This window comes from Falco punctatus (genome assembly GCF_963210335.1).
Source record: "Falco punctatus genome assembly, chromosome: 10".
NCBI classification, from domain to species: Eukaryota; Metazoa; Chordata; class Aves; order Falconiformes; family Falconidae; genus Falco; species Falco punctatus.
The window spans coordinates 4,226,886-4,253,647 of record NC_137590.1 but is presented as its reverse complement, the minus strand read 5'-3'; the positions used below and the strand labels follow the sequence as shown (position 1 = coordinate 4,253,647).

The window sequence follows — 26,762 nt, the reverse complement described above, 5'->3', positions numbered from 1 at the left end:
CCTCCGCTCCCTGCAACGTACAACTGATATCTTGTCCTGCTCCACTGATAAATTCTGCAGGTCCCTAATGCTTTTTGAAGGACAAAAAAGCCCACAGAAAACAAACCCCCATACTCAGATAGCTACAAACATTCAGTACACCTAAAAATAAATATGGCCCAGTTTTCCTGCTGAGCTAGCAGCTGAGACATCCCATCATGATTGATCACCCAGCTTTCTTGGGAAGGTTCAAAGCCTGTTAAGACACTTCCTACCTAGTTTATAGCTGGGCACACACGTTCCTTCTAATATACCCACAAAATCTGGGAAGTCTGGAAAGAAGCCAGCAGTGTCCCATCTGCTTCGTGCCATATTCACACGGGCAGGGATATTTCACGCAGCTACACTCAGCCCAGGTGCTGCTTCCTTCAAGGAAAATCTCCTTCTGAATTTGATGCTTCTTGCTTAAGAGGGCATACCCTTCCTTAGCCCCAAGGAGCCTGCTTCGCACGGCAGGCTCTTCCCGCAGAGCTCAGTGCCCAGCTCATACACAAGTTTTATTCTGACAGCAAGTGAAAGTTGTCAGCCATTTATTTCATGCATAGGGTCCATTCTTTCTCCCATTCTTTGTGCCTTTCAATCAATATTTGCTTTATGCTTTAACTCCTACCCATCATTGTTGTACCAGAGCACTAAGAAGAACGCTCCAAGGGCACAGCTGCCTACAGCCGTGTCTTGGAAGAATGGGCCACAGCCACGCGCCCAAACCCTACTGCATCCCACATTTTTCTTGTTCTGTGTCTACAGGACTTCAAGCTTTGATAATCCACTTAGTGCTAGTGATGCTAAAGCATCTTTCTTTAATGGCTGCCATCCACATGGAATTACTCAAGTAACTGTGTGCAAGTTACCCATCCGCAACCAGCAATGCTCAAAGGATGCAGCAGAAACAAAGCCAAATTCATTTCAACAGGGAAAATAAAAATTAGAGGATGTCACCATCTAACAAGCCTTTCTAAGGACACAGTGTCATGTTCAAAAGCATCCTCATCCTCTCCGCCTACTCAGACTAACAGTGAAATTGGTCCACGCAGGATATACCAAATACATAAAGGAAACCTAAAGTCAGAGACTAATTCCTTGGTTTCCCATTCCTCATCTGTTATTGGAAGAATAAATAAATCATTTTGGTACGGTTTTTAAACAGATGACAGGCTTTAAAAGGGACGAGTGTTTTATATAACCTTCGGGCTCAGCTGCCTTCAGCAGGATTTCTGTGGGCAGGGAGCCAGGAAAGCAGATTCCCCGATACCATTGGGACACCTGGGCTGCCAAAGAGCCTCTTCTCTCTTCAAGAGGCATTCTGGAGTAGGTATTTGAATGGTGCTGATTTAAAGAGTACTAAAAAAAGTATTAAGTCAGACTTATGGAGGTACGAACCAGGGAGACCAAGGCCAAATTGCCCAAGGATGACTCAAAAGTTGCAGCGACGAGCAGAGCAATGCCGGCTCTTAGGGTGCAATGGTGCTCAGCACAAGGCGCTGACAATGCGCAGAGGGAATCATCCTGCTGTGGTCGGAGCCGCACGAGCCAGTGGCCTGAGCAGGGAACACCAACAGAAAGTGAGGGATGAGGGACAGCCACATCCCCCAGCAGTGGCTCAATAAGAACTTGCACCCCCTGTTTCTTGAGTTTGCACCTGAAATGTTGGGTTTGGTGGGTGCAAGCAGGCAACACATTTCGCTTCTCTTCGTGTTTCAGGCAGTTAGACACAGGGCACCTACAGAGTCAGGAAGTGCTCGACCAGGACCTGCTGTTCTCCTACTGCTCTGGCTACTTCCAGCTTTCTTCCTAAAAAAAGCTTTTCTTGGAAGTCATGACAACAGACGCAAATCCATTCAGACAACACAACATCAAAGCCTTTTATCTGCGTAGCACAGAGGGTCCCACTTAATATACCTGCTCAGAAACTACTTTTGATGTATTGGACCAAAACCTACCTACAGAGACATGCAGCAGTCATCACCTGTGATGTCTATACTAAGCTTATTAGAAAACAAATCTTGCAGGGTACCCAAAAGGAAATGCAGTAAAAAAAAATAATTGGCTTTAATGGAAATGACAGCTTAAGAAGTGTTTAGATAAAAGTGAGCAATGTTGTCAGGAGGTAAACTTTTGCAGCTGTCCCAGTACATGAAGAGCTCCCCCAGTTACATTATCATAGTAACGTAACAGGTGATCCGAGGAGCAGAACTGCAATACCCCCCAAGCTCCATGCAGAGCCAGCCTGCCAGTATTTGCAAGAGGATACTCTAATATGCTCTGTGTAGCAGGAAATAGTTCATATTGCCATTTGAAAGTGTTATTAGGTTCCAGAGTCAACAGCCTCTGCCCCAGCTCATATTTCAGGCATCCTATGGCCTCAGCTAAGCAGCTGTATGTTGACGTGAACCACACGAATGTTTTTAAGGGTCTCTATTATAAACCAGAAAACTTTCTATTTAAAGTAACGGAAAAGAGGTTTTGGTGGAGGGGTGGGGAAATATATATCTGCTTTTCAAGCTGCCCTGAATTAATACCAAGCAATTCCCCACAGTGACAGCCTGCTGACGGCAGCCCAGGCACTCGCCGGCAGACCGGGCTCTCCCCTTCCCTGCTCCTCAGCCAGCCCTGCTTCAGAGACCCCTCTTCTCTCTTGTGCATCGGACCCGGCCCTTAGAGAAGGTCCAGCTGCTCTGGCTGTTTCGGTACTTTCTCCACCCTCAGCAGCACGCACTCTGCCCTCAATCAGCACATTTGTGGGTTTTTTTTCCTCCTCCAACTTTGTCTCCCTTTAGGATGAATACATTGGGGATGAAGTGCTTTAAGAAACACAGGACCAAATCACATCTGTAGGTCTGCTCCCACGGATGACTGTGTTCATGAAACGGGGTGCCACGTAGCCAGGACCTAAGCGCCTGCAAAAGGCAGAAGCACGGTGTGGGGCACGCTCCCAGTACAGCCCTCTGAAAACCAGCGCCGCATGACAGGGCAGCAGCAGGAGCTGGTGGCAGCCCCCACATTGCACCCAGGCCAGATGTGTCTCACACCATTACACCCCACGGGAGAGCACCGGGCACGCCAGGACTTAGAGTGTAATCTGCTAAAACATCACCCCCTGCTCAACACCACCGCTTCTTACTGGAAATGCTGCATTGCTGTACAGCACTCCAAGGGAAATGTCTATAAAAGCAGAAGAGTCCTCCCCTTTCTTTTTTTCGGTCACATAATGAGAGATGGTGGTTTCCTTTCAAAAACCAAACACTACAGAATGAAAACTTCCATGCAAATTTAGCAGCAACCTGAACTTTACCAGAGAAGCACCAGCCGTTCCTTAGCAGCCCTTCTGTTGTTGCAACCTGTAATTATTCAGCTGCAAATTTTATACAATTCAGAGATTTGAATTTCAACGAGGCCTTTCACTCAGAGATCTCCGAGAGCGAGCTCCAGGCTGTCTCCTGGGATTTTACAATCAGTATTCTCCTACTTTCACAGATGTGACATCTCAGCCTGAGTTAGACCAAGACTCCAGAGGCTCAAGTTTCTTTGCCAAGGTCACAGTGACAGTCCATGGCACAGCTGCGACAGTGCCCTCGAGTCCCACATCCCAGCTCCACCCTTTAAGCACAAGAACGTTCTCCTCTCCCCCGTCCTCCCGGTCGTCCAGCTGAGAGGATCTGGGCAAAGCAGCTGAAGTCTCAGCGCTAACAGCTTTGACAGCCACCAGACCCCAAGGTGAACCTTGTACTTGACCGAGGTCTGGTAATTGTGTCTATCAGTATTTTAAAAAGAGAAACCAAAGCCATGGCTCGGCAGTGACTCCCAGCCAGTATTGCTCCCTCGGGCAGGAACCCACCGCTGGGCTCGGACCCGCTTGCTGGCCACATCGAGGGCCTGGGCTGGGCGAGGAGAGCAAGTCACAAGAGGTGGGGGAGCAAAGCCACCCCAAGGGCTCGCAGCATGGCAGCACGCTGCGTTTGATTTCAAATCAGGAATGATGCTGTCACCAAGGTGGAGGATGAAGCACGTTTGGTCACCAAGCCTACATTTGACAGCCACCCCTGATCTTCACCAGCAACCCAGCCAGGACAAACTCTTTTTTATCTTCCCCTCTCACAAGACCAAGTCCCAGAAGTCTGCCCATTTTGGGGACTGATCAAATCCCACTATTCCACCAGAGTTTCAAACTACTTTCCATTCATTTCAGCACCCACCACAAAGTCAAATCACATTGCCTAAACCTTCCCTTTTGTATTAATGAAAAAGCACGTTCAACCCACTCTCCAGGTCTAACACCTCTGAACCCAAAGCAACCCCCTGTGCCAGCACCACCCCCGTGCAGCAGCTGCCCGATGCTGGCACGGGGCGCAGGGGCAGCGGGCAGCTGTCACCGGTCACAGAGCAACTGCACAGAGCCCCACAGATAGTGGCACACTGCCCTGGGGGGATCTGGCCAGGAGGCATGGGTGGTCTGTGCATCACCACGTACCGAGCAGGGGCATCTCCAAGAAACATGTACACACCCCAACTCAGCATGCTGCAAATTTGTTTTCGGCATAACCAAAAGGATTACAGAGCCACACAGGCTCCTCTCCTAGCCCTTGGCAACCAACAAACCCTTGTCGAAGAAGTCAAGAGAGTTTATCCATAAACATCATCATCAAAGCTGTTCAGCATGGAAACCAGCTCATACCTTCAGGAGTTGAACCAGAAGTTAGCACCTCAGCTTGGCAGAACTGCAGGTTTTTCACAGCGACAGTAACACTTACAATAAATGAGACAGGCCTGACAGAAGGTATATAAAGAACTGCGTGATGGCTGCTGTGCACAGGGGACGCTGGTCCCTCCAGCCAGGGGCTGAAGCTGGAGACCATCCACCTTGTGGGCCCTGAGCCTGATCCAGCTGAGGATGGTCTGTTCAATAGAGGTCACAGTATAAATTCACTGCAGGTTGCTAGTCGTGCAATCCAAATTTAAAAGCCATTATCTTGAGCATCCACGATAAAAAAAAAAATATAAATATAGTGGACAAAAAGTTAATTTCCTTAACATTTCCTAATTTCATTGAAGAAGGTTTGAAATCCCCTTCTACAACTCCTCAGAGACTGCATAAGAGACCTTTAAATTAGGTCAAAACAAGTGGGCATGCAGTGATACAGCCTGGCTTGGTTTATAACCTGACTGTCAAGTGCTTTGCATTCAGCCTACCATGTTTTAACAGTAACTTCACTTGCTCCATCACACAAAATCAAAAACTCTGAAACTTCTGTCTCACGTTCTGTGTGATTTCTGCTTTCTTCCACCCCAGGCAGCAGCTGAGCGTTGCCAGGCTGGATGATGCAGTACAGCTTCACGGGTGCTGGGGGGTTAGCCCATGTGTGGGAAGCAGCTTGAGAGCTTGACAAGTCATTTAGACTTTTCAGAAAGAAAAAGGAAAAAAAAAAAAAAAAAAAAAAAAGTCCAACTTGTTGCCTTCACCCATCCCTGCCATATCCAGAGGCACCAAAGCGCCAGCCTCATGCAAACTCCAAACCAGACAGCTCTCCTCGGCTGAGCTTCCTGCACTTTGATGCTGTAAAGAAAGAAACTGCACGGGGGTCAGGAGCACTTTCCTTTGTAGTGAGCAGCTCCTTCGCTTTCAAAGCCATCTCGGCCAGCCTGAAACTTTCACCTGCAGAGTACGGCTTGGATTCGGCAGTACCCTTCAGATCAGAGCTGGGCAGAGAGAGAAAGCCAGCTCCCTCTCACTGCCCGCGGCGGAGCTGTGTGTATCGTGGCAGAGGAACAAGGAGCGGAGGTCTGGGGTCCGAGCCCGCGGGCACAGCTCCCACCTGGGACCTGAGCTCAGGACTCCCAGCTGCTCTAACAGGCTTCGGGGTCAGTCTAGGAGTCTTAAAGTAAAGAGAAAAAGGGCTGAAATTCTCCTCCAGAAAGTGCTTTGCTGTAGTGCTTCAGACCACGTCACTGATGTTTCATCCTGTTTGAGATGAGTGCTTTAGTCTCGGCGCATACAGAGACTTTTTTTTATTTCTTTGCTTTACATTTACACGCTGAGCTTATTAGTAGTACTAGCAAAACACATAGTTTAAACCAGCAAATTAAAAAAATACATAACTCCTACAGCTCTTGTGCAGGTTTAAGGCATCCCATTTATCAGAGCAGTATCCCTGAACAGTGAAGACATAAATCCTCGATGCTGGGAGCAAGGAGTTGCAGGCAACAGCAGGAAGCAGAGAGCGAGCAAATCACCCCACTTCTCTCCCTTCGTCGCTTTGAGAGGTTCTGCCCTGGGATGCAAGACCCTGTCCAACTCCCCACATTCAGCATTGCAGGTCAAATGCCTCCCATACCCTCATCAGTCAGTCAGCTCAGAGAAGTTATGGTTTTCCTTTCTGCAACAGTGGAGAACAGTTTCAGTTTGCCAAAGTATATTGCTTTTCCCAAGGAAAAAGGCAGTTCTTAAAATAATTAAGTCATTAAAATTCCCCATTAAGTTTTGCCACTAGCAATGGCAGGACCATTCTCCTCTCCACAGTGGTGAAAACTGCTTACTTCCATATTAAACCCAGTTTTGTTAATGAACCGTTTTATTCCATCCTGTTTGCTTCTAAGAGAGCTCCCCTCAGCAGCAGATCCCTCACATCAGGGAGTTTTTCATTACATATGTAACACTACAAGAGCCCAAGCATCATGGGCCACCTTTTAGCTGTCACAATGCAAGGAAGGTGACAGCCATCTTCTGGGTTTGAGTGGCAGATTGCCCTGTACTCACTGCATCCTGCACCTACCTCTGAGCAAACCAGGAGAGAGCCTCCTTACGCTCTCCTGCCACGCTGCTGGCCATGGCTGCTTCTGCGTGACTGAGGAGAACAGACCGCATGATGGAAGTTGCTAAACACCCCCACACTTTGAATATCAAGACAAAAGGAAAGCCAGGCTGTAGCTTTGTGTCATCTCCCAGCCATTCCACAGTCTAATATTTTGATTTAAGAATTTATACTAGCAACAAAATGCTTTCGTAGCTAAGCACACCTTAGTAAGTTCATTAAAGCAATTAGTGCTTAAGTGGCTGCTTACACTGCTCTGCTGACAGCACTAATTGCAAGTTGCAGAGGTGGATCCCAGTGACAGCGCAGGGAAGCCACAGTCAGCTTGAGGCTCACGCACGGTACTGGGACATGCAGTCCCATGCAACTGCTTGGGCTGGATCCAGCACTCCCCTGCTTTTTCCTGCTGATAAACCCAAAATTCACTGTCTCTAGCACTGAGCATAGTGGTAGCTTCTGGTGAAAGAACATGTATTTCTCTGTTGACCAACATCCAGCAGAAGATGCCCAGTAGCATCTTACTCAGCACTTTTTGAAAGCAAGTCCTTCAAGAACAGGAGTAGGGCTGGCTAGCCAGGGTGACAGGGCCCTTACAGACCACTGTGAGGACAGGAATCAAAGTGTTCTCGTTCCTGGAGACACCGTGGACCATTTTATCCCTTGTGAAATGAAATGGGAGGGTTGCACTCCCGCTTAGTAAACCAGGGGTATAACCTTCCTCACACAAGCAGTCCTGTCCTTCAAACATGGGCAGCGTGACTTGTGCCAAGAGTACTCGTACCTGTCTGGGGAGATGCAGGAGATCTGAGCCTCATTACTAGATCTGTGATCAGTTATAAGATCCCTCCTCGACTGTTTTTGGTCCTACCTTTGTCTGGAAGGAACACAGTCTTAAAAAAATTTATTTCTTTCTACGCAGCTGTTTGTAGCAAATGTTTGTGAGATGTTTCACACATTTCATAGACGGAAGCAAATCCCAGTCCAAGCCTCTATTGCCACTCCAGTTAGAGCCACAACAGAGAAATCCTGTTTCTTTCTGTACATCTCATCATAAAGAACAATTCCCGGGGAAAGGAGCCCACCAACCAGGAGCATCCAACAAGGTCTGGATCTCACGTGAGCAGCTGCAACCAGCAGAGTTGTATAATGGAAACCTGACCTACAAACCTTGAACCAAATTCTATCCATTCCCCTTTGGAAAGTGAGCGTGTGGAGGCAGCACGCTGCTTCTGCCCTGGCTGGTGCCAGCTCTTAGGGCTGTAACCTCTGGCTTGACCATTACGTTTCCTCCACCTGGCACACGTGGGGAGAAGGGGATCACCAGCAAAAAGCACATTAAAATGGGCCCTGCTTGCATAACGAGGGGACAGAGCATATTTTGCTGAGCAAGATCTCCATGCCCCACCACGGGCTTGGGGCTGAAGGGCACAGAAGAGCAGGCTTGGGCGCTGCCTCTCCCACCTCACAGGGCACCAGGAGCTGGGAAGCCAGGGACAGCTTCCCAGCAAACGTGCATCCATCCCTCACAGATCAAATGGCCACATACAGCCGCTCTGGGGACAGAACATCTGCGGGGGCTAGAAGAAGCAAGATGACAATCAGCCTCGGCATGAGGCACAGATAGTTTTCGGGACAGACTGTATTAACCTCGTCACTGCTGGAAGCCTTGCTCCCCAGTGGCGCTGCTCCTCTAGCCAGATGCAATAACCACATTGGTTTGGGGTGGTTTATGCCTGTAATGCACAACAGCATCAAAGAGATTACAAAGGAGAACATCTGCACCAGGGACTTCTAGTGAATAAAACACCCATAAAAGTGGAGATGAACACCCAGCACACACAGGCGAGGTTCAGGCAAGGCTATCCCCACTGCAGGCAGAGAGGAACAAATCACGGCAGCTGTGATCTGCAGAGTCACCATGGGAAGGAGACAAGATGTAAAGCAAAGCTGTCTCCTTCACCACCCCGGCACCAGCCCACCAGCACCAGCCACAAGAGCCCCAGTCAGGTGGGAATTCAGGTAGACCTGAGCCCCAGAGCAGCTGGGCAAGATATGCAAACCCTCCCCGACGTTTTTATTCTGCAGTAAAATTTCAGGACCATTAGAAAGAGGTTCTTCAAGGAACTGTGGGAAGAGCAGGAGCTCTTATAAGGAGGTCTTTACATTGCCAGCAGTTTTGAGATGCTTTGCAACCGTCTGGTCCCTCCTTCCTTCACCCAGAGTATTTAAATCCAGGAGTTTCTTCAGAGAGCAGACTAGATTTGAATGACAAGGTTTCCCCAGCTTCCTGGCTGGCAATCCCTTCCTTTCCGATATTCTCATTAGAAATAAGGAGAAATTTGCTGTTGGTGAATGGCATCCCCCAGGACTAAACCAGCAGCAAGGGCCAGGGGCCAGGCCACGTGGACCCACTGATGGGTCCTATTTGGCCACATTTCTGGATCAGCTCCCATGCGTCCATATCACACAGGGTGCCATATCTCCCCTCACAGATAATGCTTCCCTTTCACAAGAAAAATAGCTTGATAAAAGCTGCTGACCCCCATTCGACTTACCACAAGAGAAAAACGAAACCAGTCTGGAGTCAGGAAGGGACTACGTGAGCATCTTTGAAAGATGCCCCTTCGCCTCCACCCGCCCTGCCAGGCAGTTAATTCGAGTGCGTCGGAGACAACAGGAGCACAGCGAGATATATTTTAGCCATCACACACAACTGCAGCGGAGATAACTCACTGAAAACCTGATTTACTTAACAACCGCACCAGCCACTTTGCAAAGCCTGGGTGATTTCCGAGGAAGCCGGTGCCTCGCTGCCGCTCTGAGTCACGGGAAGCGCCACAGCCAAGCCCTGCAGCGAGGCAGGAACGCTGAAATTTCCCCAAACTGTTCTTATCTTGTCTCACAGTAACTCAAGGCTCATTTTCAAAACCGGGGCTTATTCAGAGCAAACAAACAAGCCACCGCATTCACGAAACCCTGCTGCGTCCAGGAAAGCGCTGTAAATCACGTGTGTAGACAGGGTTTACATGCAGAAACAAGGAACGCGCATCTGCAACGATTTTATGGCACACCAGCACAGATAATGGTTTTATGCTCCTCAGAACAGGTGATTTAAATTCCAGGGTGGCACAGATTTTGATCCTGAGCTAATTTTTTCTCTCCTCTATGCTCTAGCATACATCCCCATTATCAAGAGAGTAGGACTTGTAAAAATCAGATTTCCTGAAGATAGAGTACGAGAAAATGATGTTTTCTACAGGAAATCAGTACAACAGAGGCTCAGTAAAACATGATCGATAATTAGTGTTTTCTTTTTGACAGCTAGTAGCAATTGTCTTCTCCTTACATCTAGTGCATTTGCCAATTTAAAACTAATCTGTCCAAAACTGAAACAAAACATATGGCAAAAAACCTCCCAGTGAATATTGGCTAAGATTTACAAAGCTATACAGCAGAGTGTCACCTGCTACAGCATCAGACAACTCAACAGTAATTAGGGTAGAGCTGAGATGGCCTGGTGGAAAGAGCTATCAGGCAAATGGAAAATGGATGGGAATAACTAAATCAGTTTAGATTTCCCCTAAAGAGGTAGATCAATAGAAAATGAAACCCGATTAAGAGGGAGAGAGGCACTGATCCAGATTCATTGAACAAAGCAGAACAGCTATAAAGTGACATTTATGGTTGTTTTCCTTACCAGGGTCGCACAAAGCAGCCAGCGTGTACCAGCAGATCTGGCCCAGATTTATGGGCTAAGGGTAGACCCTTTTAAATAAGGACAGCTTCCCTCTCCACAGCTTACTTCTCCAGTTAGGCAGCTGTCAAAAAAATATATAGGCCATAAAAAAAGTCCCCCAAATTCAATTAAATGAAGTAAGCGAGGCTCATTGCCTGTTGGCAGCGCCATTCTCCCTGCACCAGGCAGCTCGTTCTAATCACGGGCAGGTCAAAGCCGCATTGCCACACCAAGGCTCTCAGCTCAGCCCGTTTCAGCCGGTGGGAAGAGCCACGCAGGAAGGATTTGGTTCAAGCATGGGCTGCGCCCATCCACAGGCCCCCAAGCATCCCGCTCCGAGGATGCACACCAGTGCAGTTACACGGTCCCTGGCACAAGCCACCAGCCTTAGGACTAAGGCAGGGCATGTTGGTGTTGCCCTGGGGATGCTCGCGGTGCCGGATGCGGGAACACGATGCATGCACGCACCAGAGGCACCGTGCCTGCCTTCCCAAGGGAAACCCAACACAGATCCCAAAACCCAGTACCTGCACCAGCCAGGGCACCCGGGAGGCATCACCTCCTCCAGCAAACCCTCTCCCCCATGAGATTAGCCCACTGTTATGCACAGCTGCCACCGCTGCTTACAAGGGGCTAATTGTAGTTAAATGCAACCACCCAGTGACTTGCTGGGTGCCTGGGCTCCCCCTCCACCAGTCACTTGTAACCACTCCCAGCACAGCTACCAAGCCTCTCCCTAACACCAGGGCCCGGCGGTGGCAGCATCTTCACGACGAGATGCACCTGGGCTGCCAGGGTTAAAAGCTCCCCCAGGGTGCCTCGCAAAGCCACTCTCCCCAGTCCCTCGGGAATGACTCGCTCCCCAGGGCCATGGCTGTGCAAAAAGCTCCCACCACCAGCTGTCTCGGAGGAGGCTGCCCTGGCCGTGGCCCCCATGCTCCAGCCAGTCCCGCTGCTTTCTGGAGCTGCACGCATCCCAGGGGATGAACAAGCACAGGTACGCGTTTTCCTTCCAAAGCAAATACCCCATCAGCCTGTGATGCTTGTGCCCAGGTTGAATGCCTAAGCCTACAAATCAGCATTTTACAATCACCCTGTACACTACAAATTTAATCAAATCTAATGAGGTTTTTGTTACTGCAGGAGGATGTCCCAGAGCCAGGGGCAGGCTGCTCCTGCACTGATTGCATCCTGCTCTGGCAAGGAGACCTCCAGCCTTCCCTTCGCTTACCCCACAAGCATTTTCACCAGCAAACTGTTCCCCATCACAGCTCTGCCACTTTGCTTGCCTTTGCTAACAGCCCGTAGCACTGTAACCATGAGGCACACTGCTCCCGTGCAGAAGCCAGACCCTCCTGTAGGAGGGGGAGCGGCGGAAGCACAGGAGACCCCCAGCTCCCTTGCAGGGGAGGCACGCCTCGTCCTCCTGCTTCGCAGCCATCACCGGTCTGCTGTGGGAAGGTGGCATCCCACACAGCAGGCTTCTACTGCAGCTGTGGAGAATTCAGGCCTCCCAACAAGAGCAAAGGGATGTCTACAACAAAACAGCCAGTGCCCAGCATCCTCTTATTTTAGTGAGAGAGAATAAACATAGCCAAGGCTTTGCACGAGTCTCACCAAACCTCCACGTTCATGCACAGGTCAGATACTATCTGACACCTCCCAAGGAGCCGACATGGAGTTGGATGTTATTAGGATCTAACACAGAAACTGTCTTAGGACAGAGCAAACTGCAAGACCAACTTCACCTACTGCAACGTGAATAAATATCACTCTTCTGCCCCCCCAGTCCCAAGACCTCGTGGTCTGTGGGTGACAAAAATGCTGTTTTCATCTCCCGGTTACACAGCAGCTAATGGTGGTGCCTTAACCCCTCGCATCAGCCCACTGGGTCTTGAAGCCCTCCCCACATCCACGCTGCGGCCCCCCAGGACCTCCACACATGATGCTCCCTGGAGGAGCTCTTTCCAGAGGGCGCAGCGGGGACAGGACAGCTGGTGAACAGGGTGCCACAGCGATAAGCAGCACGTTACATGGAGAAGTTTTAAATAGATAGTGGATAGGTAAACAGGATCCCCATTTCTTTCCTGTTCCATGGCTGGAAAACCCACAGGCCCTTCCTGTGGGAAGGGAGGGAGGAGGGTGGGGAGCCCACAGCGCTGGGGTCGGTTTCCAGAGCTGGGTAATGGCTGGCCCAGGGAACTGCTCCTCCCCACAGCAAAGAGGAGAGAGGTTTCCACCACTGCTGCTGGGAACTCCTGGTGCTGACCGGAGCAATCCCCAGAGGGACAAAATGCCATGTTAGCATATTTTAATACCATGGGGCAGGAGTGCCTTAACCAGGTGGTCTTCACATCACCATCCAACAGGAAGGAGCTGGGTGTTTTTCAGATGGACTCTATTCTTAAGGAGCACGAACGCATTGGGTGACCAAACCAAACTGACTTTGGTAGAAGTTCAAATGTCCAAATATCTCTAGAGATCCATTCCAAAACGTTCAGGGATTCACAAGAAGGCCCCAGCCAGTGGCAGCTGAACGGGCTCTTATCAGAGCTTGGTCCAGGAAGCCTGAGTGAGCCACGTGTTTCTGGGAGCTCTCAGACCCAAGAGAATGTACAAGGGTCATGCAAAGCCAGATGGTCAGACCTCTTGTCACCCTTGCACTGCTCTGGGCATGGCTCCTTCCACCTCCAGCTGCATTTCAAGCTGTCAGTCCCACTTCACAGGAGGAAATCAGTCAACAAATATTGCCCTTCAGCTAGAAGACAAGCCTTGGAATGTAAGCGAATTAAGTAATATTTCCCGTTCTCTGGTTCCCCGTAGGGTAACCGGACAGATGAATGCTGCATACATTCCCGTTACTAAATGCATGGGAAATCTGAGCGCACTGAGTGATACGATGCAATGATGACCCAAATCTTGAATCCATGCTACAGATTTGGTGTTGACCAGTACTGAGGATGACAGTTTTCCTTGCTTTGAAGAGTAATGGAAAACTGCTACAGATGAGAATAATTTGGATCAGGGGGCAGAGCAGCAGCTTCTTCATAGCTGTTTCACAACTACATGATTAAAGTTACGGAAGAGTAACTTTACTGTGAAAGCACACAGGGAACTCCACTTAGATGCCCTTTAAGATGAAATTTTAAACTCACTGGCCCTTCTAATAACAGGAAATGGACCTCCAGCATCTCTCCATGACCCACTGTCACCTACCAACCCAGATATGCTGTGGTTTTGGCACAGCATCCAGCAGCAGGTTGGAAGTTGACTGGTTACAGCCTGGACTGGCGCTTCGTATCACATTCAGGACTTGCATCATTGTTTTGACAGCATCAGCTTTAAGAGGAAAAAAAACCCTGTAATCAGCTGCCTGACAGCCAGGAGGATGTCACTGCAGATCCAGGGGGACTGTCCTCCTTCGCTGGAGATCAGGCTCTTCCTAATACCTGCTATTTCAGGCTACCAAACCAAAATTTTAATTAAAAAAAGAGTCCCATTTGAGTTCCCTTGGAGCCCTGCTCTAGCCTTGCTAATTAAAGACAAACTGACAGGATCTGAAGTGAAAAAAGAAACCAGGTCTGAAAAGTTCGAGAGTCACAGGAAGAGTCAGGAGCTACTAAGTAGGTTGAAACTCGCTTTCCATGAGAGCACTGCATGTTGTCCAGCCCCAGGTTTCTGAGTTAGGTCCTCAGCTCTGCAGAGGTGACAGACTCCCCGGGAGGGTTAATCACAGCACCCTGGCTTTGAATCTCACCTGTCTCCTCCAACACCACGTGAGAATTGAACCCAACGTTGGTAGACAGATGCAGAAAGTGCTCTTCTGCCCATGTCCTTAATGTGTGTGAAATGACTGTCCTTCACCTTTACCGCAGGGTCATTGCTTCTTTCCAGCTCTAAGAGGCTGAGAGCTGGTACGGATTTCCAGGGGACTTCCTTGTCCCAAGCCACCGGGTGGCTGATAGATGTCCTGCAGCAATGAAACCCCAGTGCAGCAGAGCTGCCCCACTCCTATGCAAGGACCTCATGCGTTTCATTCAGTAATAATCTGCTGGTAACATTGAAACAGATGGTTTTGACAGACAGAATCCTTTAGACTAGATAATTTGAAAGACTTTGAATACACCAAGCCATCATGTCTCGCTACGCTCAAGCCTTATCATTTCAACTGGAACCGTGCAAGTACCAGCGCTTGATCTCTAACTTTTGCTGCTCTGAATCAGATCAGAGTGGAAATACTTAGAAGATGCCAGAATCTCCCCCACCCACTCAAAATGTGGATGTTTCCAGACAGATGTAGGTGTAACACAGAACAAAATACAAGCCGTGTGCAGATAATGCTGCTGTGCTGTGGAAACCATCAGCTGCCAACCAGGTTAAAACAGGGCTGGTACAACCAGTAAGAACAGTGTAGGAGTGACTTTCAGGTTAATTCCTGCTCTGGTCTCCCCTTTTTAGAGGTGAACAAAATAGCAGTAGCCCTTAGGAGAAAAAGAAAATAAAAGTCTGGTTTTTTTGTTTGGTGGCTGTTTTTTTTTTTTTTACCTAATAGGATTTCCCTTGTCAGCCCAGGTAAAGGCACACAAAGGTAGATGAGACACTGGAAGTTTCCCATTGCAATTCAGAGCTTGGGTGCTCCTACACTCAAGGCAGGGACCTCTCCTCTGTGCCACTTTGAAAGCAAAGCCAGGCAGAGCAGACGAGACCACCGGGAAAAAGGGAATCAAGATCTAACTTGAAATCCTTGGCCAAATTGACAGATGCTGCAAGCTGCTACAGAGAAACACAACAGAGCACCAAAAGGCAGTTTCCTACATGAGTAACATTTACAGCCAGCCTGCCTCACACTGTCTAGGGAATCCAGAGGCCAAATTCAGCAATAAGCAGTTGCAAATTGCAGGGACCTCCGTGGAAACTGCATCCGCTCGCTAGTAGCTGCACATGAACTCTTGTTCCCTGAATTCAAAGTGCGCAGGGTGCTTGATTGCATCTTGGCTCTTGATTACAAAGGCATCAGCAGACAGAATTAAACAGTTTGCTTCCTGGCCTATTTAGCATCCTTTGGGTGATGGTTTAGAGCATGGCAAGGCTTAGGAGACGTTTTTAACAGTTGTGCCAGAATCTGATTTATTTTTTTTTTTAATATTTATTTTATTTTGTCAAGACATTTGCGGTGGGTGATAAGGTTTCCCAAACATCTGGCCAGGCTCCAGAGGAAAAAACAAGCAGTAAAAGCAGCTCTGCACTAGGTTATAATGCACCGCCTGAACCAGCTGCCATAGCAACTGCTATTAAAGAAGGAATTAGAGCGTTCTTCACGGAAGTAGGAAAACTCGCAGTCAATAAGCATAAGGGTGGGATGCAAAGCAAAATAAAGGATGATAAATACAAGCCAGTGGGAATAAAATGCAGAACTGGATGAGAAGCAGGGCCATTTGCACAGGTATATTCGCTCTTGAGTTGTGGAGCTGCCTATAAATACACTAAGATACCTAACTCCAACCTCATTAACAAGCATTTTAGATACAGTTGATCCTGCCTTGGGGCAGGAGGTGGATTACATGACCTCCTGAGGCCCTCTCAACCTCTATTTTCCATGATTCTAGGAGGAAGAAATCTACACCAGCTAAGCTGAGCTGGCCCAAACCCAGAAAGACAGGAATTTAAATCTGGAGGGAAAAAAAAATAATAAATAGATTTAATCTACTTTTCAAGTTCTCCTTGACCAGGAGAAGGGACAGAAAGCAGAGCTGCAACCACAGCTCACAGCCAGGTTCTTCCTGTCCGGAAACACGTTTGCAACTGCATCAGGGTAAAGCAGCCCCATGAGGTTTAGCCCTGCAAGAAGGCTTCGCCTCCAAAATCACTCATTTCCCCACCAATACTGATTTGCAAAGAGTTAGACACTTAGCTGCAGAACTGTGCTTTTTGTTATGGGTTGTTTTGGGGTTGAATATGGTGGGGTTTATTTTTGACGAAATACACTTAAGAACAGAATGATGCTGCAGAACGTGAGGTACCAGCGATTCTCAGGAGTGATCAGGCTAACATCTTACGTCGTTTTGGCAGAACTGAATTAGATATCACAACAGAGCACTGCAGCAAGACAGAGCCTTGGCTATCGGAGGTCACGGCCAAGGTGGGAAGACAGACGATATTTCACTCTGAGTTGCTGCTGCTTATTACGCAGAAGATACCAGAGGTCCCTGACGGAGCTGCTATTTACGCTCTCTGGTTTCTTGTTATTGGAGTGGGACAAAACACACAGTTAATCGGAGCGTAGGAAACAGCACACACCTGGAAGGCAGCCAGGCAGGCCACAAACACATTGCCTGCAGAAACCCCGTGTCACAGCCCCCCAGAGCGAGGAGCTGGCTGGGCTGTAGCATCAGCCCTTCCACACCGTTATCCCACAGAGCAGGCAGCCGGGCGTGCTGCTTTCAGTGCTTGATCCGACCCATATCGATGGCCATCACTGCACTTCCATGCCTTGGTCCCCTTTGTGTGGATGGCAGACAACAATCCCCCCAGGGAAATAACAGGGACATCATAGGGCCAACCAAGCTGGCAACTTACTGGCTAGAAAAAGCCACTAATGTATCAGCAGGTATTATCAGGCTCAGATGGGGACAAACCAAACAAGCAAGGCTTTGACATTTGACAGCCTAGAGACACCAGAAAATAAACAGCCATCCAAGGCTGCCCCCATGTCAGCAGAGGCAGAGCAGCCAGGACAGGGAAGGGAAAGGTTAAACACCAGCGATTTAGCGCTTGGTTGTATGCACAAACATCTCTGGGCACCTGGATGAATTAAGGTCCCATCGATAATCTGCCTTCGACTGACAAAAGTCCTGACGTTCCCAGCAAAGGTGGCCGTGGTGCCCTGAGCTCTCCCTGCTGTGATTTGGCCGGGCAGGGTTTGCAGAGCAGATGGTGACCTCACATATCCTACCTACTGCACCTCGCATGCACAGCCCCGAGACTTTCAGCCTTTACTCCTCATTGCCCAGGGCTCTGTTGGAAAGGGAATACTCATGGCTGCATTAAGAAGCAACCGCCGGCAATACCAATAAACCAAAGAAATGCCCAGTTTGTATTTAGGGGTACATGCAGTCAAGGAGTTTCCCCTCCAAAACACACTGTAGCCAAATTTTAGAAGCTGATTAAAAGTGACTTAAGCCACTTCTAGTAAGAAACAAAAATCTGGGATTGGCAACAATCATTGACCAAACCCTGTTAGATTTAAAACACCTTGAATCCAGACAGACAATCCTTACTGGAGGGACAAGTAGTTTTAATCCAGTACTTATTCATTATCTTATAATACTATTACCAGATACGTAAGAAATATTTCCAGTGGTATCAGAAACGGTGGAAGCTGGCACCCACATAAAAGCCAGAAACCGAAACGGTGTGAAACCAACCCATTTCCATTACACAAGCCGAGGACAGGCGCTCTGCTGGAACAATGCATGAGTGGGAAGATGTGCCCATGGAGCTGGGGGCGGGGGGGCAGCCAGCCTGCAAAAGGCTTGGGGCCAGGGTGGTGGTGTTTAAGTTTTGATCAAAAAAATTCCAGCCAGCATCCCTACCTCACCGTTTCTTAGCAAGGACAGTCAAAGCATATTTGCACGCCCATGTTCAGTTCTTGTTTTAGTCAAGAAAAGCAATTGCTCACTGCATGGGGCGCAGGAAAGAGACCGCTTGTGCTACAAGCCTTGCTGTGAATAGAGAAACTCAAAAGATGCACAATTTCTGTTCTGCAGGCATGGCAAGAGTGTGTCTCAACTCACACATCTTCAAACAGCAAGCAGCGATGCTCAGTGCATGCAACCGCCAGTGCCCCAAGAACAGACACCCTGATCCCTCTGAAAGGGATTAAGAAAAGGCTTGACCCACTGCAACCAAAGCTTTCCTGCAACACCTGGTGTCACATTTTATCAAACACATCCTGACGTTAAGGAAATATCTCATTTTGTTATTCAAATTTTTTTAAAGAAGTGTTTCTGGTCCAACTTTTTTGTCTAAAGAATGGATTGGAAACAAAATGTTTAAGTTGACTCCAGATTTGGGGAGGGAGAGGGCCTTATCCCAGGAAAAGCAAAGATGGACTTCCAGTGTTAATTTTCAAACAGAAAAGTTGGCATTTCAAGCTGTTATGAAAATGGAAATTATTTTCCCACTTGATTGAAATTCCGTGAAGTCAGGAAGAAAAAAGATTTACTTGTTATGACAACAGAGAAAGTTGCATATTCAATATTGCTCGTGCTCCCAGATGCCATCTAGTTAGCTGCCATATGCAAGCCACCCCGCACTGGCATCACATCCAGATTGCGTGAAAAAGCCAAGTTAAATGTGGCCAAATATGTGAATCTGCTTTTGGAAGACATACCAACCGCCATTAACAAAATTAACTAAATCCATCATTGCCAAGGGCTCCCACACACAGCTTCCCAAAGACGATGGCTTTCATTTCCACACCTATGGAGTTTCAAACTCAAGAACCACCTTTGCTATTGAACAGAAACTTCATTTCTGACTTGAATCATTCCCCAAATACCCAGATACGCACTCAGACTATTGGCAATAAAAGAGATATTTTTTTCAGAGCCCTTCGAAGGGCATGAAACCCAGGAGAAAAATCTTCTCAGACAGATAAATGCACTTGCTCACAGACTTGGACACAGGAACCCCATGTAAAAAGCTTCAGGAGACTAATAATGTGGGTGGAAAATTAAGGCACCTCATAAAAGGTTTTCAGTAACAAGGGAACAGATCACATCAACTTGGAAAGGTTAAAGAAAGCAATTTATAGACACTAATTAGGGCCTCTTTTTAAAGTGCCTTTGAAAATGACAACGTTGGGTTTATTCCAGAAAGGTGCAAAGGGAGCGCAGCAGGAGCTGCCTGGGGATGGCTCCTAAAAGGGTTTACCACACTCGTCATTATCGCACATTTACAGGAGATTTAAGGGTTGGCATGAAGGGAAACATGGGGGTGTATTTACATAAATAAGCTGTGCAATACTTACACCCTCCCCAGGGAAATATCCGCATCAGCACAGGACCCAGTGAGCCCCAACTTGCACCCACTGCTCTGCTAACAGGAACCATTTTGCTGGATGGCAAGTCCAAGATCATCAAATCTGAGTTGTCATTCACTTTCTGGCTCACCAGCCATAAGGATCTGCATGCTTACACTTCTGCAGAAACGCTGTTTTATGCAACACTCTGGATGTGACAAAGTTTTGCTTGCAGGATGCAGTGCCAGAAGGTGGGAGCTGAAGGACTTTGCAGCAGTGCTTCCCAGAGCCACGGCTGGGGGCCAGCGGGCGCCCGCGGAGAGGCAGCTCTCATCTGAGAGCTGGAGAAATCAGGGCACCTCCAGCACTGCTGGAAGGTGAATCAGTCCTTCGGGGGCTTTATCTCTCCGTTGGTTTGCTGAAGAGAACACAACTAAGGCAAACACCTCCAGCTTCTGCCACTGAAGCAGCAGCTCCCCCTGCAAACAGGCTGGGTGTGCAAAGGGGCTTCCAGGCAGCAAATGCCACACATCTGTACAGGCAGCCACTTCACCCACCTCTGGGTTCTCTTTTGTTGATTTACAGAACATCAGCTCCTCTCCCCGCACTCTGGGGCTGCTTTTATAGGAGCTCAGCGATGTAGAAAGACCTGGACATGACAGCCCTGCAGCAGCCGGGGCTGCCTTGGGGCTGAGGTGCTGCCCCGGGAATGGCAGGACCAGCATCTTCCCCACAGTTTCAGTCCATCTCCTTGCAGGGTGGCCTTGAAGGGCCATGGCCTTCAGCAGCCCTCACAATTTCTTTGCAATTAGTAGGGTAGCTTATAAAACATTTCTTTATTGCATTAATAAAGCACCTGTCCTTCACAGCCATTAGAAGAGCCCAGAGGTTGTACACCGCACTGCTGCTCCCTGTAAGCTCTGTGTATGGACTGAGCTTACCTTTGCACCATCCCCCTGCACCCAGCTCAGATCACACCTAGAGCTGGGTAAGGGCTTGAACATATTTCCACTTAGAACAGCCATGGTGTGCGATGCCCCTCCACAGCGTGCCCTTCCCAGCTCCCGCACAGGGGAAAGCGGAGTGGGTCCACTGGGAATGCTCTGCTCTTGCCTTGGAGCTCACCCATTAACTGCCTGTAGATATTCTGTCTTGCCTAACCAAAGGTCCTGGCCAGCACAATGCAGCCCAGAGGGACCACTGCCCTTGGTCTGGGGTCGCTGCCCATCACTACTTCTCCCCAGCGTGACTGTCCGCTCACATCTGCCACCAGCGTGTCTGCAGCGTGCTCCCTACCCTGGTTCTGTCAGCAGAGCTACAAAGGAGCTTTTAATAGCAGCTTGTTTGTTAAACCTGGGATATTTTGACAGATCTGCTGCAAAAGATGCAAGGAACAAGCAGGCAGGAGCTATCACCCCTTCGCTGCTCCTGCCCACGCCAGTGCTGATGCTCCCTGGGACCTCTTGCCTTCAGTCCTGCTTCACCACCACACAGAGCAGCAATTCTGCATCACACCCAGTCACCTGTGGACAAACCTGCATTTCCTTCTTACACAGGGAAGAAATCCTTTTCTCCAAGGCTGTCACATTGGCAGAGACAGAGGCTAGGTGGGAACCAGGGTGGCTCAGCCCGGTGGCCGTGCCATCGATGGCAGAAGGAAACGGGGAGGAGGGAAGGTGCTGCGGATACCCGCGAGTGCACGGAGGCTGAGCAAAACGCTGATCTTTCAATTACATCTGGGCAAGGCACAGCAAAGGACAGTGAAGCCAGCACATCCAGGTCCTCAGGGACAGGGGGCTGCTCCCTGAAGAGCAGGGCAGGGTTTTGCACCCACTGACTCCACCCTACAGCGCTCGCTCCACCGCCTCCATCAACAAAAAGCCAAGTTGCCATCCAGCTCCACTTTCTTTTCCCTGGTTTCATTGCACTGCATGCATAACTCCATCCTCTTTCCCATTCCAGGGGTGTGAATGTTAAAGATAAATACAGAAGTAGAGAAACGTAACAAAGAATGGAAACAGCACACCCTCTCAGAGGCAGCTTGGAGGTGACGCGTGCCAGCTGCACCCCCAGCTCTCTAACCTTCCTCACGCTAACTTCTCAATGTCTTAATCATTTATGTTTCACCTCCCCCTCCACTTCCCACATGGAAACAAAAGATGATTCATACACCAAAATAATCACCCAGGACCTCCAAAAGCCCACAAATCCCCTCACTTTGGCCAAGGGTACTTAATAAGGAATTTTCACAGTTTGGCATCTGGGTTTGACTCTGTCGTCCCCTCCTCCCCTTTACACTGGTCCCACAGCACAGAGAGGGCAGAGCAGGGACGGGACCTGCCCACACACTATTTCTAGGGCTTAAATTAATTGACCACAAAACTTGAGGCATCTGAAAAATCCAGCTACACAGGGGAAGCACCTGTGGCACCGGGGATGCTGCCCCTGCCCTCTCCGGTGAGCGGAGAGGTTGATTTTCCACCGAGCAGGGAAGTGCCTTTATCACATCTGGTGTGACCAGCATCACATCGAAAAGGGGCACTGACGGTTAAAGCCCATTACCTGGGTTTGCCTGCAGAAAGAGGCCAACACAATTACAGTACCGAGAGAGACCTGCAGCAATGGGTTTCCCTTACAGGAGGAAAAGAGCGAAGCTGTGAGCTGAAAGCTCAGTCCCTCCACCCCCAACAGCAAAGTATTCCTGTCCACAGGTGGTGCAAGACCATCATCCACAGGACCTCGGATGCCAGAACGCTAACGCCTCTGCCTGAACACACACCAGCCCTGCCTGCTCACTGCCATCGGGGTGCACCGCTACCCTCCACCAGTGCCGAGTTTGCAAACTCCTCCGCCATTTGCACATCTCTCACAAAATACAAAAATATTTGTAAGGCAGACAATGAAGCAGCTTTCCTTCCAACTGCCCAGACCCAAAGCCAGAAGGGGCAGAAGGCCATGCCTCCCGCAGACCCAATGGCCCCATCACACCCTCCGGCCCAAGCGCGGAGCAGAGGCACCGTCACCACACAAAGAGGAAGATGATGAAATGCTCGTTAGCCACCCCCGGCGCTGTGACCTGTCACTTACAGGCGGGCAGCTGGGTACGAAACCCACAGCCATACCCTGCCAAGTACCTGCCAGCACAGGCAGAGGCGACACAAGTTAAATCTGTCATCTCAGGCGATGCCAACAGACGCTATTTCACAGTAGGGCTCTAGCTGGCTTCACTGTCAGGGCTCTCCTGGAAGACTACAACGGCTCAGAGTGAGAAACACAGGTTCACTGGAGTGAAGAGCTGGAAGCCACTGTTAAACCATTACAGCACGAAAGAAACAAATAAAAGCCTGCAGTTTCCAGGGCATTATCACAGGTCTGCTCTCCGAAGAGAGGCTACAGACTCACACAAAACCACAGACACACAGCAGGGCTTGGCAAACACCCAGGCAGGCATCACTGTCCACCACCAAAATGCTCCGTTTCCAAACGGGGGCAAAACACACACACAAGGACAAGTAACAGTGCAAAAAAAAGGCCTTCTCAGAAACAGGGACATGACTTTGAGGAGACTTCTCACAAGACAAGACAAGGTCCTTGCCTTCCACCCGCATACCAGGCAAGTATGTACTGCTTCTTGCAAAAGATGCTGGTAAGTAGAGCAACATTCACTAGCAGAGATGCTTAGGAAACCTGGCAAGTAGAGATGCATCTCCTTCACCTCTGCTGTGCCAAGGGATCAGGGAGATCACACTGATTTCACTACCTGGCAGAGCAGCAACCCCAAAGGCTACTCCATGTCTCCTCCAAGAAATGTTTTCACTTCTCTGCAGAGAAGCGAGCTCCAGCTCCTCAGATTTTACGGATTTTCCCCTGTGCTGTGCTGAGGCTAACAGGGGTTGACTTTGAGACTTTTTCTTTTTTCTAACTCCCTTCAGATTTTGAAACAAAAGCAAAGCACTTTGATTCACTTTGAAATGGTACAATTACACCAGTTCCTGAACAATTTGCAGTTCTCTTCCATAGGAAGCATTAAGCAAAGCCATGCTTTTCAGTATTTTGAATAGGAAAAAAATTCATACATCCATGTAGCTCTCAATCATCCCCGCCTTGCAGGGAAACAGAAGAGATTTATACTGACATGTAAATTCCTGCGACAGACTTCTATAAGCCCACTAGAAGAGGCACATCCAGCAGGCAAAGAAGCGTTTCACACCTTCTGTAAGTAGAAAGTGTGAAAAGAGATGAAAGCCGCCTCCCTTTCCCCAAATTCCAGTCACAACTCCTGCCCTATCCTGGCATTTGTGTGCCCACTCTAGATGTCAATCTAGGTGACACTGGTGTCACACAGTGCTTTGAGAACCCCATAGCTGTATCAGAGAGCAACACTCTACAGACCAACACCACCTCAAGGGCAGTCCAGTCCACGGATGTCAACACAAATGCCTCTGCACACCACAGCGCTACATGGACCTCACACACACCAGACGAAAGAAACCGCCAAGTACAAGTGCCGTACCTTCTTCCAAGTCGTTCCTCAGAGAAGCCTCCAGCAGCGCAACGCTGGCCTCAAAAGACACTTTCTTTCTGTTAACTGCATTTCTCTTCTTTTCATGCTTCCGCTTCTTGTGCTGCATCTCCTTCTCATACTGTGCCCACTTCTTCAGCTGCTGAGCCCTCCGCTTCTGGGCTGCCCGCAGCCTCTCCAGCGTGGGCACCTTATCCAGCAGCTGCAGCTCTGTCAGGAGGTCCACATGGGCATCCATTGCTTCTGCTGAGAGAGGGGGAGCGAAGGATGTCCCAGCGGGAAACAATGTCCCACCACAGGTCCTCTGGATTGCAGCTACCTGCTGCTATACGAGCATCCTGAGGCCGAACTGGGAAGGGCCCATTGCAGTGTCCAACGAGAATATGGTGGAAACCTGAAATGAGGAGGAAAGTGTGAGGGATCAAGTCTCATCACCCTGTGCAGACAAACAACAAAGATCAGCCCACTGGAAAATGCGACAGGGAACACCTACCATATCAAAAGGCAGCTCACTCAACTGCACTTTAATGTCTCCATTGTTCTCACTAGCCTTTGTGGTTCCACCCTTCGCCCACTCCCAACACCCAAGCAAAATCCTCTTGATAAAGCAGCAGTTTTACTGTACGATTCAGTCACGTCTATAGTTCAAGGTAGCCCTCTCGTATGAGCAGAAGAAAGTCTTAATGAGCAAAGACCTTCCACAGTATTTGGTATCATTCCTCAGACAGCTCAGGACAGATTCAAGCACCGAGACTCATCCTTCCCTCCAGCTGGCCCCTTCCAGCGTAACCAGCACCCTTGTTAGAGGTGTCCCCAACACCGCAGCCAGGACTGCGCCGCACTGATGCACACCAGCAGCCGCCTCCCTGAAGCATTTCGGGCTGAGCAGCAAAGCACAGGGCAGAGGGGACCGCAGCTGCAGTGCCACAGCCCAGGGCAGCCCTGACACCAGACGAGGCCATCCCAGCACAAACCCAGAAGCTGGAGATGCGTAGGACTACCTGTCCAGTGCCCTGAGGCCAGGCAGGTTTTCCCAGAGAAGCTCTACTCACCAGCAGCAGCATCTGCACTCTTCTACTTCATCCATCAGCCCCTTCTCACCCCAGCCCTAGCTGAGGGCAGTCGGGTAGGATGTGGCTGCCAGGGAGGTATTACTAACACTTAAACCACCTCAGCGACTTAAAAACATGGGGTTTGTGTTCATTTCTCTCTTACTTCAGGTTTTTTCTTCACCACACAGTATCTCATTCTGGTTTTGCTGTACGGGCTCCACAAGCACAGCAACAAGAGCAGTTAAATCACAGCCCCAGACTCTCGATGTGACCACGACATCAGACCTCTGAGCAGTGCTACCTGCAGAGTGATCAACCGGGCAACCCATGGGCAGCCACACAATCATCTGCTGCACAGGAGGAGGAAACATGTCCCAGATTTAAGGAGCAGTCCAACAGGGAAAGGTGTGTTTGAAATAAAGCCAATGTCACGAGCAAACTGCATGAGTCCTTTCCAAACAGACTGGCACAAAGCACACCGAATGGCAAGGTGAGTGTGCCAAACCGAGGTATGCTGCAAATAACCACGTATGAGGCGAGAGCTCTTATGGTTCAGCCAACTTGAAGCAGGGGGGGGGGAAAGTTGACGGGGAAGAAGGGAGACTGTGGAGAGCTTAAGTATTCACAAGCACCTGAGAAAGCTCCAACAGGGCAGCTGAAGCCATTCCTTGCTCAGCTCTCCTGCTCCAAAAGAGAGCAAGCAACAGTCTCCTAAGTGATGGATGCAAAGCCTCTGTGGGAAAAATAGCAGCAGAAGCAGCAGAAGAGAGGTAGCCAGAACCAGGTGAGAGACGTGGTGAGGATACCAAACCTTACCCCATTCCAGCCAAGCCAGGGAAAGCCACTGCTTGTCCCTCCTCAGAGGCGAAGCAGCCCAGTCAGGGAGGCATTACTCCGAGGAGCTGCAGGGAAACGTCCCTGCCACGCAGCACATCCACCACATCCCAGTGAGTTTTGCCAGGATGAGACAGCTGCTCCTTCCAAACACTGCTACAGACCTTCCACAGATGTTTGACCTTACCTATAAATATCTTGGCAGACTGACAGTGAGGCACATCATTTCCTCTGCAAGATAATTGGTTTGAGGACTAAAAACAAACAAACTCAGCCAGAGCACACAGGCAGGTCCTGGGCAGTCGCTTTATCCAGTAAATAGCCATCAGAAGGCCAAGGGCAGCTTCAGCAGCACCTGCAAACCTTATTTTGAGGGTTTCAGATAAACCTGAACAAGAAAACCCTTGTTCCATCCTGTAAGAACGTAACGTTGCAAAATAAATGCTTTAGTTCCACACAGGGACAAATCCAAACCCTTACCAACCTTTTCATAAGAGAGATACTACCCAGAAATTCAAACACTTGCCCAAAATGGAGAACATCAGCGCATGGCTTTAGCACAGTGCTGGGAAGCAAGGGAAGCGTGCCACAGCTCCTCCGTGGCACAGCTCCCCCTGACCCCTGCCCGCAGCCCCCACGAGCCGGGACTCACCACGGCCCCCAGAAACCCTGCCAACAAGAGCAGTGCAAATGCAGCCCACTTCGCAAAAAACTTTTTAATTTTGGGACAGATGCATTTTCCAGGCACAGG

The 26,762-nt window shown here is 49.3% G+C and overlaps 2 protein-coding genes across 2 annotated transcripts in view; both read right to left on the bottom strand.

The window, feature by feature from the left end:
- The window catches only part of LOC308071079 (protein FAM83D-B-like), a 441,583-nt gene that overhangs the window by 34,115 nt on the left and 380,706 nt on the right, over nt 1–26,762 (bottom strand). The window lies entirely within an intron of this gene.
- The window catches only part of PPP1R16B (protein phosphatase 1 regulatory subunit 16B), a 60,729-nt gene that overhangs the window by 17,573 nt on the left and 16,394 nt on the right, over nt 1–26,762 (bottom strand). Inside the window, exon 2 of the mRNA XM_080405972.1 lies at nt 24,117–24,519. Within this exon, the coding sequence (XP_080262098.1) occupies nt 24,117–24,363 (247 nt within the window). The 5' untranslated portion in view covers nt 24,364–24,519. The remainder of the gene's footprint in view (nt 1–24,116; nt 24,520–26,762) is intronic.